The following is a 16,651-nucleotide window of genomic DNA, read 5'->3' on the forward strand; positions in this document are numbered from 1 at the left end:
TGAAGTCTGCTATTTTATTTTTTTGGTCAAAATGATGTGGATGCTTGAGCATCTGAGCATACATGCAAGCTACGCCACTGATTGAGGTATTCTTAATATTTTTCATATAACTCACCAATAACAATGCCTGACCTGTCATATATATGCATGAAGTTCTGGAAGGGATGTTTATATATATATATTAGAGAATAATAGAAAAAGACAACAGAATGGACACAAAAAGGAAATTAAAAACAATAGGATAACAATAGAGAATAATATATGTAAACAACAACTTAAAGACTAAAATGTAAACCTCGTTCTAATTAGACAAACAATGGTGCCTGTCATACACATGCATGAAGGTCTGGATGGGTTGTTGATATAACAGAAAATAACGGAAAAAGAAGACAGAATGGACAAAAATGAATAGATAATAATATTGGGAGAAAAGAAGAGAATAATGGCATAAAATATAATGAACTTATAGATAGAGTAGGAGCATTTTTTTCTATTTGAATTTAAAGCACAATGAAATAACTGCCTCTAAAGCTAGATTGTTCAACACATACACACTAGGATATCCACAAATGTTCTAGTAAGAAGACAATCGAAAATAAATCAAGACCACTTAGAAAAAACACTTGTTTTTTTCACGGTATCTTATACAATTTTACTAACAGGGTGATAAGTTCTATTCAGGCAAAAACTACAGTTACCATCATCCGCTTGTCAACAGTTAAACTGTAGACGCATTTTTCGCGAATTTATAGTTTGTAAGGGTTATTGCAAACTTTGCAAACGTATGTTAGAAACAAAGGATATAAACGTGTGCTCGATGAACCGTTTTTATCGTTTTTGTTAGAAAGAAATGCACTCTAGATACGGAACAACTTCAGTTTTTTTGTAGGGTTCGTGTTGATCAGTCTTAAGTTTATAGTTGTGTGTTTTGTGTACTTTTGTTTGTTGGTAATTTTTTCTTTTCTCCATGGTGTTGTCAGTTTATTTTCGACTTGTTAGTTTGAATATCCCTATGATATCTTTTGCATCTTATTTGTTTTCAATTAAAGTAAAACAGCTTGCTAAATGAGTGACAGTATTTTCAATTCTTTCTATTATAAAAATGATAATCCACGACTAAAAGATTGAATTTTCAGAGAAGAATTAAGCGCGTTACATTCTAAGCTCTGTGGACAATTTAATTTTGAGAAACCGTAGGACTTGACTACAGCTAACTTGAAAAGAGCATTGTTCGAATCGTATTATCAGATTATAACATGGCATTTTTCATATCGCATGTATTATCGGGCACAGGACGTTTGCGCTTTTTTACCTGTAAAACGATAGGACATTTGCGCTTCAAATACTATGGACATTTGCGCTTTTAATTTTGATTCACCTGTATTAAATTGACCGGACATTTGCGATTTTTACCTAAAGTGGTCTACCTGTAATCTTAATGAGAAGTAATCATTAAGTTAAAAAAAATAACTTATATTTGTCATTATAGTTAGTTCACATTTACACAGTCTTGAACATGGAGTTTAAAGTTATAGAGACTAGTAAATGAAAAAAATGTTTATGATAAGGGAGCTACCATTTGATTTTTATGGGGGGGGCTAGGATGAAATTTGAAAAAAATAGGCAGGACAGGAGTTTTGAGTAAAAAAAAAAGGCAGGATGAGACACTTGCAAAAAAAAAAAGTCAGGACGACAATTTAGGTAAAAAAAATCAGGATAAACTAAAAAAAAAAAAAGGCAGGACCGAATAGAGTGAAAAATAAAAAGGCAGGACAGAGATTTCAGCTAAAAAAAAAAGGAAGGACAAAATTTTTCATCCTAGCCCCCCCCCCCCCCCCCCCCATAAAAATCAAATGGTAGCTCCCTAAGGTACATTAATGAACAGGCTCCCCAAACAAGAATTGAGAAGTAGAAACTCGATCATTTATTTAAGTACCAATCAGGACAGATAACAAGAGCAAGATTTGTTCACTCATTGGGCTTCGAATATCAAGCTATAACTGACCTGTAATTGTGATGACAGTACATGCATGGTTTTATTTCATAAGAATGTGTACTTTTAGCTGTACATAAACTTTTAAACAAATATCAACAATATGACATGTTTGTGCTATGAAATGATTTTTAAACTTTTAACCATAAAGAATGACTTTAACTCTGCCCGGTCAAACCTGCCGGTCCCAAGCCCGGATAAAAGAAAAGGGAAGTCATAGATATATATATATAAAAAAGCGCAAATGTCCTATGTGAAAAGCGCAAATGTCAATTTTTAAAAAGCGCAAATGTCCTATGTTTTGAAGCGCAAGTGTCCACAAAAAAAAAGCGCAAATGTCCTATGAAAAAGCGCAAATGTCCCGTGTCGGTATTATCAGCCCTAGGTTCAATATCAGCCCAAGAGCCGCATGGCTCGAGGGCTGATATTGACCGATAAATATACAAAAGAACAATGTAACGAGTGTTCTGATTGGACGACAATCGTTTGCCAGATTATATTTACTGAGGAATACCGTCAGATAATTCATTATCTCATTTTCCAGATAATTAAGGTTTATTACGGATTCTAAATATACCAAAGAACAATGTAACGAGTGTTATAATTGGACGACAATCGTTTGCAAGATTGTATATGAAAAATAGTTTTTATACCGTCCTTTTTTAGAGGAGGGGCGACATTCGGCACACGGCACGCAATTAACAAACTACTCATGGTGTGGACATCACCGTTATTGACACCTGGACAAGCGAAATTTGTTGAATAAATTAAAAGAAGACCAGTGAAATACAGAAGAGAGATACAATATACATCATATACTTTAAACATACTTAATAAACACATGCATTTGTTAGCTGTTTTGACGCCAACTGACTGTTTATTACTGACGGCTAATTTCGACATCGCCGATAATAATATTGAACTCTCATATTCATTTATTCAGTCGATTTTAATCTTTTAATAATGACAACGTTTTTGTAAAATATTTAAATTTAACTATTTCGTCATGTGTCAGTAAACAAAATAGAGATGAAAATCGAGTAATCCAATAAACAAATAATGCACAATTCAATTATGGAAAAACAATTACTTCATCATGGTTATTGATAAGACAATCACATACTTTTCATTTTGCTTTCAAAATAATTTAATACATAAGTCAGAGTTTAAATACCTTAAACCTTAAACATGTTAAAGACCCAGATTTAAATTGTAGGATATAAACAATACATGTATATTGTCGGAAATACTAAATGTTTGCTTACTCGCTAAGAAACAGGAGAAACCCTCTTCATTCTGTTTTTAAATCTGGATCCAAAAAGGGAAATTTTTACATGTAAATGTAATTACGGGTGACATGCATGATTGTCAAACCTCTGCCTGTAATATGGGTAATAAATATACAACTCCCCCCAATACATGTTGACATAACAGGAAAAAAGTAATAAAAGTTTCTTTTAAGACTGCTCAAAACAAAACCAAAAATAACTCATGCACGAAAAAGATATTTTGAAAGATTAACATTCCTAAGGTTTCTGTTTTATATTTTTCTCTTATCTTTTATTCTAAATTAGATTATTGCTTCTGACTCGAAAACTAGCATATTTTAACACACAAGACACAAAATCACAATCCAGTGATATGATTTTTTTTCTTGAATTAGATCCTTCTCACAGGAAATACCCTTCTATAATAATTAATTCAGAGCTCTTCAAAATTGTCGAAGAACATAGAGAAAAGAATGAAAAGAAATCTAAAATGTGTTCGTCAATCCGTGCACAAAGAAAGAAGGGAACTTCATCCAGTTCAACCAAAAATCCATCTGAATTTCACATACCTCTTGATGATATTGGTATTGTCGCGGTGTTGAAACAAACACAGATGTGTCAGCATATTTTGTACAGAATTAAAATAACTCTACCAAGTTGTAAAATGTTGGTCCTAAGCATGAATAATGGAGGAGCGAATTCAATTATTTAGTCGATTTATAAGTAAAAATAAATAAATTCAGAAGTTTAGTAAGACAAGATAAATTCATCAAACTGGTAAGACAAGACGAATGTATCATGACAGAAAGTCACAAGACAAAAAGTCACAGACAAAAAGTCACTCACAATTCAGTTTTGAGATTACTTTTGTTTGAACAAGATTACATTTATTTTAAAATATTTTTTTTCACATTTTTCTTGAAGTTTTATGTTTCAAGCATTTTTGTAATAAAAATCTTCTCAATAAATGTCAATAACGTTCAAGTAATTGTTATGAAAATAAAATGTCAAAGTGACTTGGAACCTAAATGGCTTCATTTTGCCAATATAAATATCCTTTGCATGATTAAAATTTAATACATCTTCAATTATCAAGGTTTATGAGGTTTTTTTTTTAACTTAAAAAGGATTATATGGTATAAAAACTTAAAGAAAATATTTCAAAATATATTTGAACAATTGTCAAAAACATATTTGTGACTTTTTGTCCTGTGGCTTTTTGTCCTATCAAATTTGTGACTTTATGTCCTGTGACTTTTTGTTCTGTGACTTTCTGTCCGTTTACCAACAAGACAAGATAATTTATTACAACTTAGGCACTCGTTACAAGATTGAAAGTCAAGATTCTTATATGAAAAAATCTCACTTTCACTTTGTTTCTTTTTAAGGTAAATGAATAACATGTTTTTTTAAATTTCATTCTTCAAGTTTAATTTTTTTTTCAGACAGTCAATTGACATGACAATAGTAAACTAAGGAAGTTGATAATCCTCTGAGACTCTGTTTGAATGTACTAGTATTTAAAACGAATGTAGAAAGTCACAGGACAAAAAGTCGCAGACAAAAAGGTCAAAATACATTTTTTTTGAAAAAAAGTGTTTGAATAAGAAAAACACTAATTTTAAAAACATTTTTTTTAAAGTTTTACTTGAAGTATTCTATATAAACAACTTTGTTATTTAAATGTATTGATTACATAAAATAATGATAAAATAATTGATATGTACCAAGGAATATATCATTTGCATGATCAAAATTTAATGAATTTTAATTTATCAAGGCTTAAGGAAAGTTGTCTCATTGGCACTCGCACCACATCTACCTATATCTATTATGAACAAATATTCAAAGCCTAGAAATGAAAATATGTAACGAAAAGAAATATTTTAAGATCTTTCTCTTATATATTCAAATAATTCTCAACAAATTAATTGTGACTTTTTGTCCTTTGATTTTTGTCCTATCAAATTTGTGACAATTAAGTTTATGTCCTATGCCTCTGTGTATCTACCACCACTCTGTGTATCTACCACCACTTTGTATATCTTTCATCACTCTGTACACATATCACCACTCTGTTTATCTACCATCAGTCTTTTTCCGACGGTTATTCCGCAAATCGAGGTCCAAAGCTGACGTCACAATAAAATAATATTTCAAATCGGCGGCCAATTCAATCACCCTCTAATTGAGGTCCAATTTTTGGCTCCTTGACTCCTCTAATCGACGTCCAATTTTTTAGCTTCTCTAATAGTTGTCCGTTTTAATGGACCTATGGAAATATCCAAACGCCGAGACATTTTTTGCCATTGTGCCGTATTGTGCATTAAATATACTTTACAAAATGAACAAAACTGTGGAAATTGGGACAAAAAAGGTTATAACAGAACTGAAACTTGGATTGTCGGAGAAGAATAAAGATAAAAAAGAAGTAAAGACAGTTCTCGATCAATATTTTTACAACCTAAACATAGTGTATGTAACAAATAAAATATATTGTTTTTTTCTCTTTTAATGTTTAACCGATGATACAGGTTGCAATATCCATTTGTATGTAATTTAAAAGCTTATTAAAACAATGAAACGTGTAGAGATTGCTAATCAGACAACTATACACCAGAATTCAAATAAGGTGGATGTAAGCAATTATATAGTCGTTTACCTTTTACAGCTTGTTGTTCGGTGTGAGCCACGGATCCGTATTAAAGACCGTATTTTGACCTATAGTGGGTTTCTTTTACAAACTGAGACTTGGATGAAGAATTGTCTCATTGGCACTCAAACCACATTTTCTTATATCCATAGGGAACTTAACGTCCTTCAACAGGGAATCATTGAGCAATTAAAGGTCACGACATGTAACATATAAAATAATTATTATACAACTAAAAAATAACTTCAAAATAAAACAATATGAACAACAAATATTCAAGACATAAATTAACGACAACCACTATACTACAGGCACATAAAATATTTGACTGGGTTTAACATGTTTGTGAGCGCTTAATCTTCCTATAATCTGAGACAGTGGTGTAACAGCACAACATAAAAACATAATGCCAATTTATTTTGTATATTTTTCACTCCAGGTGTAAAACAATAAATTGTTGACAAACTTCTTACAGAGCTAATCCAAATTATAATACTCTAACAGTTGGCATTTATATTTCTTTATTTCGTCTACTGTTGAAGACTGAGTGTTGCCCTATATATATATTTCGTTTAGTTTTCTTTGTCGTTGGGTTCTGATTTAAGTATACTCGCATGCCATTTATCAATATGCATTTACATGTATAAGTGTAAGTGCAGCAATTTGTTATTCTATTATTCATTGATATTGGACATCGGTAAGAGAAGACTACTATAGATACTATAAAGGTAATCGGACGTCGTTTTGGCAATACATGACGGAACATTGTCATTGGGCGTGGATTTGAGTATCAAACAATTGGACGTCGAATTAAGAATTTAATCACAGCTCTGTATATCTACAATCACTCTGTATACTGTATCTATCACCACGCTATACCCCGTGACACCCCTAATTATTTTTCTATAGAGGCTATGAAAACAATCCCCCTTTTTCATTTTTTTTTTTTAACATAGTGCCACTCGATACCTTGCGCAAAAGATGCACCTGTTTCTCCTCTACAAGACCTATATAGTTATACCCGGTGACTCCCCTCATTATTTTTTCTTAGAAGCCATCAAATAGGCCAATCCCACTTTTTTTAGCCTTATAGTTTCAGGTTTTTTAACATAGCGCCACTCGATTTCTTGCGCAAAAGGTGTTGTTCAATAGTCTAATATGAAGTTGGGCTTCTATTGCAAGTATTCCGTTTATAGGATGATGATTGTTACATCTGCTACATAAGTTGTTGATGAAAGTATAAGCCTAGAGGTAGTTTTTTTTCTAGAATTTTTCGATTAATTCTAGCATGGAAGTCAATATAATACTTCCATGATTCTAGTGAATTTGTTTTTGGTAGTGTTAGCTCTTATCCATAGATAAGTACTAGAGATACGTAACACGAATGATTGAATAACACATGAAATGACCCAATGACACATGCAATTTTAATCTTAGTTTAAACAGTATCTATTAATGATTTTTTTTACAAGATTAAGTATAACAATGTTATATGAAGTTTTAATCTTAATTAGCATAATTATATTGGTGACTTTTAAACACTGATTTATAAATAGTATTACATTAAAAGTGTATAAAAAATGATTTATTAAAGCAGGAAAGTTCATAAAATGTTATTATAATTTTGTGGATACATCTGTTCCTTCTTGCATATATACGATTGCCCAATGTGTTCAATCTGGACTACCAAAGTTGGGGTCTCATTTGTATAAAAAATTAAAACTCACTGACACTCCATGAATTGACATGTATTTTATTTAACAGTCAGACAAATATTTTAAGTAATAATTTTCCAGAAAGTCTTAAAACCGTCCTGGACCTCCTGATTGCACTCAGTGCGAAATGTGTTCTTAGAACAAAAATAAAGATACAAGTTGCAAAAAATTTAGATCTAATTCTATGCAAAATGTGGCGATCAAACGATGTCTTCTCATTTGTCCAACTTTTTAAAATAAGGTATTCTCATTTAGCCAACTTTTTATTTTTGTTAATTATTGGGTTGTTTGTTTAGTGATAGTAAGGTGTCTTTCTAAAATTTGACAGTAAATTTGTTCCTGTATGTTTTTATACTATTTAAAAAAAAATATAAAATAGGCGATAGTAAGCTATTTTTAAATAAAGGTTTATAGTATATTTTAGATAATAAATAAATATTTCATCTTTTATACAGAAGAAACCCACAAATCAGGGGTTCGACGACTTACAGAAAAGCAGCATTTTTACTTCCCAATTTTGATAGCCTTTGGTAGTATCATATTGTTTCAATATCCATTAGTTGGTACCACCTATCGGAACTAGACAGTGACACGATTGCTTTAATTTAGCACTGTTGTACATTAAAGTCAATTTTCCATATTCAATCGTGTATTCCATATCAAATCCGACAATATTTAAAACGAACGAACTTTATACTTCAGTGTTTGTTTGTCTTGTATCATGTATAATTGTTCAAAGAAACCAGAATCTTATCTAAAATAGAGAGATATTTATAAGTATAGCTTCTTCATAATTTGATGCTAATTGTTGAAACCCAGGAGCTTTTGAGCTTCCTCATGGACCCTCTACCAGGACAACCATAATTACGCCTTTCATTCATAAAATGCTGGCCTAGGACTATTGAAATGTTTAGTAACGCCTTATACCGTATGTTTGGAATTTCTCGTTATTGGTCTTCTGCTTTTAAGATCAATCCAACCATTTTAACAAACCATAAACAATTAATGGAGGAAGTTCGGCAGAGAACAATAATTGCCGTTTTTTTTTCATTCCCCGCCCCCTCTTTCAAATATCACGGAAACGCCCCTAAACCTACATAGGCAATAGCTGCCGAACCATCTATGGTCCGCAAATAGTCAAAAAATAACATAAGGACCTATGAGCTACGGTTCCGCAGCTACATAGACAACAGACTGACCCAACTTAAGGATAGACTACAGCAAGGACAGATCAACGTATATCACTACACTGATGCAGTATTCCACCTACTTCAACGAGGATGAAAATTAAATGTCAGTGGCACATTTTAACATGCTATGCTAAATAATACTACAGAAAATTTAATCCGGGTATAATTTTCACTCTTATTTTTCAACCCAAACTCTAATTTAAAAAAAAACCTTTGTTCTTGATTACCTTTGATCTCATCTATCCAACTTTTTTTACCTGTACTACATATAGTTTTTAAAAAGTTGGATAAATAAAAATGAACCGATCAAACACCCAACAGCGTTTGTTTAATGGTTAACATTGCACTGGGCAGTCGCACGTGTCGTTAAATAACAAACCAATAAACAATATAATGAAGTTGTAAGGTAATAAATATTTCAGGTATTGGGCAGTTGCCATCATCATGATTAGATTATCTAATTGACAAAAAAACACTTAAAATTTTAAATTTCAATTTACTAAACACAAAATGTAAGTACATGTACTAAAATGTATATTTGTCATAGGGTGAAACTTTGCAATATTTATTCTTATCTCGGATCAGTATTTAATTACCTTCATTAATTTCCTATGTAAAGAGTGTTAAGTATTTGTAAATTTATTACTTAAGTGAACTTTAGCAGACTGTCTGATTGACCGTTAAATTTAATGTATAATGCAGCTGTGTTTTAACTGTGTCATTTCCAATTAGAAGCGATATAATGTATGTCTCTGTTTGTTTATATTCTGTCCCCTTAGTTGTGTGGTCTGGGAAGGTTTGACGATTTTATGTGTGAGAAAGTGATGAAAGTAGTGAAGGCCTTCACGTGAATAAAACTTGGTTAATGTTGAGATGCGAGAGGATTGGAGAGAGTTAGTGAAAGAGAATGGACGTGTCTCTGGATTAACAATGTAAATTAATTGAACTGTATACATTTGTATTTTGAACTGTTGATAATAAATTTGTATATATCTGAACACAGTCTTTAAAAGCCAGTGCCTTAGAACAGCTCCGTGACATTATGGTGGCAGCGGTGGGATAGATTTATTTTGGATTTTAATTTAACATTTTGGACTTAACTTTTAACTCTTCAAAATGCTACCTAAAGGAGGAAGAAATATATCGGAAGAGAGGAATACAACAATAACTTTTCAGAAGAAAACATCAATGAAACGTGAAGGTGCTTTCTTAACGAAAGGGAAGACAGAAGGAATATATGGCGTGTGGATCCTCCTATGTACATGTATGTGAAAATAGAACTTTCGGAAATTCGTCTATCGCGACGTCTGTTCTGAATGATGTGGAATTTACTACTGAATATGGAATTTTGGAAATTCGTCTGTCGCGACGTCTGTTCTGAATGAAGCTTATGTCAGTATGTGGAAATAAAAATTCGGAAATTCGTCTGTCGCGACGTCTCTTCTGAATGAAAGTTCTTTCAGATGTCGAAAAAGTAAATGTGGAAATAGAAATGTTGGAAATTCGTCTGTTGTGACGTCTGTTCTAAATGATGTGGAAATTAGTACTGAATATTCTTGTCTCGCCAAGATTATGTCAGATGTTCTAATGTAAAATGGTATATCATGTTATTCAAATCCGAAGTTTTTGTGTCGCCAAAATCAGAAGATGACGAGTAAATGTGAAAAGTGTCTTAAATGTTAGTTGATATGGAATCAATAGTCAGTGTTTTGGAAAATAAGTGTGATTTTGTGTATAATGTTTATGTAGCTATAAATTGTTTGTATCCGTGTATTATAGGTCTGGATTAGATATTCTGTTTGATTTTTCATGCAACGTAGATTTAGGAAAGTTTTATGTGTTAATGAAAATGTTTTATAGAAGAAGTTGTTTGGCGTCATTTGGCTCCAAGACAGTTAAAAACTTTCGATCTAGCCTTTTGAAAGAAATATGTAGACTTAAAGAACAGCATACCATCCTTATTGGAACGTTTAACAGAACATTAATTGCAATGTTATTAATGGATGTTAGTGGACACCAGCGTGATTGGGATACCTTTATTCCTTTTGTTTTGTTCGTTTACAGAACTTTGTTTCACGAGAGTATGCAAGAGACTCCGTTTTTCGTAATAATTTGCCGTGATCCCGTACTACCAGTGGAAGCAGCGATGTGTCCACCTACTACAAACTGTACAATATGTTAATCGCATCCAAAAAAAAACCAATTGTTGATCCAGACGATAGGTCCATTACAGATGACGGAGATATTGGTTCGAACATTGATTCAGTTGAAAATAATGACAATACAATGGTTAAAATTTTAGATACAATGAGATCACGAAATGAGTCAAAGAGATTAGAAAAACATTATTTTGTACAGTATGAGAATGGTGAAACCAAGTGGGTAAAAGAGAATGATATTAAAGATTTTGCTATTATAAATGATTTTCATAGTTCGAATGAGAATAAATAGACTTTGAATTTGTCTAAATGTATTTTAGAAAGAAAAGAAAAAAAGATATAATAATTAAAAAAAAAAAAAAATTAAAAAAAAATATTATTGTGTCCGATATAAATTCTTGATGTATGAGTAAGAGTGTGTTTGTGTGTCGGGACGCCACAGTTAATTGGGGAGGTATGTCATAGGGTGAAACTTTGCAATATTTATTCTTATCTCGGATCAGTATTTAATTACCTTCATTAATTTCCTATGTAAAAGAGTGTTAAGTATTTGTAAATTTATTACTTAAGTGAACTTTAGCAGACTGTCTGATTGACCGTTAAATTTAATGTATAATGCAGCTGTGTTTTAACTGTGTCATTTCCAATTAGAAGCGATATAATTTATGTCTCTGTTTGTTTATATTCTGTCCCTTTAGTTGTGTGGTCTGGGAAGGTTTGACGATTTTATGTGTGAGAAAGTGATGAAAGTAGTGAAGGCCTTCACGTGAATAAAACTTGGTAAATGTTGAGATGCGAGAGGATTGGAGAGAGTTAGTGAAAGAGAATGGACGTGTCTCTGGATTAACAATGTAAATTAATTGAACTGTATATTTTGAACTGTTGATAATAAATTTGTATATATCTGAACACAGTCTTTAAAAGCCAGTGCCTTAGAACAGCTCCGTGACATATTTAAGCAATAAAATGTATGATACCATATTTCACTGTTTTAATAGAGAAAATTACGGAAAGATAATGGAGCGTGGTATCTTTTTTAATTAAGATTATAACTTTCTAAAAGGAAACTCTTTAGGACTTCTAAATAGTGTATTTCAACTGTGCTAAACTTATTTTGAACATTGAAGTTATTTGTCCTGGTTAATTGTGCGGATGTCAGATTTATGTAACACATTTCACTATCTTCATAAGGAAAAATAAAAACGGATATTACATTCAAATTCTCTTAAAAGTAACTTTTCAAGACAACTTCCCTCTGATCTTCATTAATATCGATATACTTGTAATACATGTACATCCTGAATAAATCACTTGTTATTTTTTATAAAATTTAGAAAAAAATAAACGTTCTAAAACGTTTCCCGTAAGAGCCTTATCTTTCATTATTCTGTCTGTATAGATGCTCCATGGTCTCTATACCTTATCCATTATGACCATGCAATTTTTCTTCCAATGTGTCGTGACTTTCTATTGGCTCCTTTTTTTCAGTTAATCAAATTTCTCAGAATTTTCAGATAATCCCGGATTTTCTCAGATAATCCCGGTTTATCTCAGATAAACTAAGATTATCTCAGCTTAATTCAAATTCGAAAAAAATCTAGTTTATCTGAGAAAATATAGAAAATCCATTATCTGGAGAAAATCCCGGTTTATCTGAAAATTCTGAGATAAACCGGCATTTATGATTATCTGGAAAAAATCGAGATAATCCCGGTTTATCTGAGGTTAATGTAAAAAAATGAGATAATCCTACTTTATCTGAGAAAATCCTGGTTTATCTGAGATCATTTAGGATTATCTATAAAAGTGGTTCAGGCGTGCCATATACTGATATGTCTCTGGTCCAAGATTATCAAATATTCATAATCATGAAGCATTTGTTGGTAATCAAATAATCACTATTAAAATAACCAAATAATCACATGTATTACTATATTATAAATCAAAATCCCCATTAATTAGGTTTAAAATCTTTTGAAAAGTTAACAATTTATTAATAGTTACACTCCCCTTACCTATAGTATCCCTTGTTTACAAAAAAATGAACAGCACATGTTATGTGCGATGCAGATGCCACATCTAAACAAGACGTTACTTCAATCATAAAAGTGATAAGTTTAACTGTAAATGGCTCTGTTTCGACAAGGAATTGTCAAAGGCACATGTCTTTTATGACTTTTAGATGCGGTTCAAGGTTTTTTGAAAAGGGGGAGGGGGTCAAACTAAGCAACGTTTGGAGTGGGACATTTATCATGTTTATAAAGACTTTTTAAGTCTATATATTGACCATAAATTTATCTCCATATCAACTACTAAATTCAAGTCTTGTACTAATCTAATAATTGAAAACGACAAGTATCAATAATTTTGCATGTCATTGCAATGAGGGACCACAGACATTATTTATTGTCTCTAAAAAGTCAAATCAAATTACAGTCAAACCTGTGAGAGCAAAACACTGGTCTCTATATGAAATATTCTACAGAGGGATCTAAAATTGGTGGTCTTATAATACACCTTATCGCTATTTATTTAGTCCAATCTGGGAAACACAGTCATTTACACAACTTCCTGTTTGGGTCATGCTGCGGAAAATAGAGGTCATCAGTAGTGAGCTGATAGAGGGAAAACTTTAGATAGCCACCATTAAAAAATTTTGATAGAGTATGATCCTCTTTTTCGAAATTAAAATTGAAGTAAAAAAAATGTTTTGTTTGAAGTATTTATGGTATTTTAAACAGGTCTTATTCAAAAGTATCATGCATGGTGCATTGTATAAAGAGGGCCCCCTGATAGCTTCAACTTGATGAAAAAGTTGTTTACTAGAACTTATCCGGAATGGAATAAATAGCATGAATAGCGATTAGGTGTATGTTCACAGGTTTTTTGCTTGATACACATGATACAGGTGCAGGTTTGACTGTACTAGTATATCGTTACAACTTTTTGGAGAAAAGTGCTTGTGTATTGGAGATTGAAAAGAAATGCAAGTTTTTTTTAAATATACTAAATCATTGTAAATTGTCAAGATATTTCTATTAAAAGCTTTTTTTTCTTTTGGCCTCATACTATTAGTTACACAGTGTGCAATTGTCCTAATACGAGAATTTATCGGGTCAATAAAATTCATATCAGATGAGGCGAAGCCAAACCCGATATGAATTTTATTGACCCGATAAATTCCGTATTAGGACAATTTAACACTGTGTAACGAATTAATCCTGATTTTGTTATATATATATTACATATCATTATTTTCAAATTCAATTTTAGGACAATATCAACAAATTTATTTAAGATATTAAATCTAAAACTGTGAAAAATAAAAAATATTAGGACTACAAACATACAAAGCAACTCAATTGTTTTTTGTTTTTTTATTAGGTCAATGGTATAAGGGAGATAATTCTAATTGACGTAATAAATAAGGGAGATAATTTCAATTGACGTGATAAAAAATTGTGCTGAAATTTATTAGGACAATATCAGCCAAACAAATTGCAAGAAATTACTCTAAATCAGGATAAAATGTCAAATCATGTCTAAGGAGATATTTTTGATAGAATTCTTAATAAAAATAAGGAGATGAGGTTTAGTTTAAACATATTTTATTGTTCAAAATGACAAAAGGATCAGACACAAGTTTTACAACTTAGTAACGTCTTCTCCAAGATGAGGAGATGAGGTATAATTGCCAATGATAGAGGATCCGAGAACTATACACCAAAGTTCAAACAAAGCAAATGTAAGCAGTTATAGGCAACTGTACAGCCATTAACATTGCGAAAAGCCCTTACCGGTCCGTCATGACTGTATATTTGGCTACAAAAGGCCCAGACATGTAAAAAATATGAAACAATCCAAATTAGAAAACAAACGGCCTATAGTACTGTAGTATAACATTTTTAACAATTTAAGAAAAACAAATATGACAGACATGAACCAATGACAACCACTGACAAATAACTGAATTACATGTATATTAGCTTTAATGAATGAATGACTTTCTTTCATTTTTTTAGATTTGGATTAAGAGTATATATGAACATGAGGAACCTGTTTAGTGTATCATACTGTATTGTGTGCAGAAGAACATTCATTCCAAGTAGGATCCAGCAAAGACAGGCAACCAGTAGTGTGAAAACAAATTATTATAAGTATGATTGTATATATATCATGTATATATACTTTACATAGTGTTAATACAGAAAAGAAAAAAAACTTGGAAAACTGTAATTTAAACAAAGTAAATTCAAAGATAAAAACATAGGGGGATCCAGGGGGTCAGTCAGCGAGCCCCCCCCCCCCCCTTAGGAAAAGTTCTGGATCCGCCACTGAAAAAAAATAAACAATTTTTAAGGTGGTACCTAACACTACAGGGAGATAACTCTTTAAAAATCAGCTAAACGTTTTAATTACATTGTGTTGTAAAGCAAACATTAAGCTTCTCAATGATCAAAATTATTGTCTGTCAAACTGCTATATAACCAGTGTAATTTTTCTGATTAAATGGTTGGTTTAATTTTGAAATTTTGAAATTTTTGTCAAAGGGTCAAAGAAAGTACTTTGTGAAAATTTTATGAAATTAAACGAGCCAAATTAATTTTAGTCAAGGTGTTGGGTACCACCTTAAGTTATCTTTAATTGGAAAGACTTTCAAACATGCATGTATGATAAAAAATGTGCATATCTCCATGTTTGTTATTAAACTTTAAAATCTCAAAATTGAGTCAGTTGGTAAAACACAAAGTAAAAATTAACATTTTTCACCTAATTAGTATATCACTGTATATACAAAGATGAAACCCTAACTATATTTTGACTGGTATCGAATAAATTGACCTGTATCATTGTTTATTGGCTGTGCCAGGAATCACTGTTACAATGAGGTTAAAGCTTTTTTAACTTGTAAAACTGGGGTTTACAGTTCTCTTTCACTCATTTCAACCAGTATTTATAAAACAGTTTTACATGTGTCTAGGCTTATAGTTATAGAATTTCTCTTTAATGTATAGTTTTTATTTCTCAGAAAGAAGAAAAAGTTACCATTTCCTATTAAAGGAGAGATTATATTTGGGATACATCCAATAGAACTAGCACTGTCAGCAAGGAGAAGAAAATTGTACACCTTGTTTGTAAAGGACACACCAGTTCAGGAGACTGGGAACCAGTCATTTATCAATGTATCACTGAGTGCTGAGGGTTTGGTGGATAGAAAAGAATTTGTAAACAAACAGATGTTAGATAGGTTGTCAGAAGACAAACCTCATCAGGTATTTTTTATGCCCAACTAGGGGCATTATGTTTTCCAGTCTGTTTGTCTTCTGTCTGTCTGTTCCACTTCAGGTTAAAGTTTTTGGCTAAGGTAATTTTTGATGAAGTTGAAGTTAAATCAACTTGAAACTTATTACACATTTTCCCTTAGGTATCTTACTAATTTTAATGCCAAACTAGATTTTTGGCTCCAAATTTCCTTTTCCACTGAACACATAAATTATAGTGCCAGTAGGTATTACTGTTCTATGGACACATTATTGTTTATCTTAAATTAAAAAAAATCAAATACATTTTTCTGCAGTCATGAATTTTAATACATGTAGTTAAAAAAAGTAGTAATGTATCTCTTTTCTTTTTTGTCTTGTTCATTTGCTATTGTTTTTACATTTTCTTGTG

General features: G+C 31.6%; 1 protein-coding gene across 1 annotated transcript in view; it reads left to right on the top strand.

Moving 5' to 3' along the window:
* Nucleotides 1–13,224: 13,224 nt before the first annotated feature.
* The window catches only part of LOC134727869 (uncharacterized), a 36,162-nt gene continuing 32,735 nt past the window's right edge, over nucleotides 13,225–16,651 (top strand). Inside the window, exons 1-3 of the mRNA XM_063592263.1 lie at nucleotides 13,225–13,422; nucleotides 15,001–15,135; nucleotides 16,008–16,251. Coding sequence (XP_063448333.1) covers nucleotides 13,361–13,422; nucleotides 15,001–15,135; nucleotides 16,008–16,251 — 441 coding nt within the window. The 5' untranslated portion in view covers nucleotides 13,225–13,360. The remainder of the gene's footprint in view (nucleotides 13,423–15,000; nucleotides 15,136–16,007; nucleotides 16,252–16,651) is intronic.

This window comes from Mytilus trossulus, chromosome 8 (assembly GCF_036588685.1).
Source record: "Mytilus trossulus isolate FHL-02 chromosome 8, PNRI_Mtr1.1.1.hap1, whole genome shotgun sequence".
In the NCBI taxonomy this organism is placed as follows: domain Eukaryota; kingdom Metazoa; phylum Mollusca; class Bivalvia; order Mytilida; family Mytilidae; genus Mytilus; species Mytilus trossulus.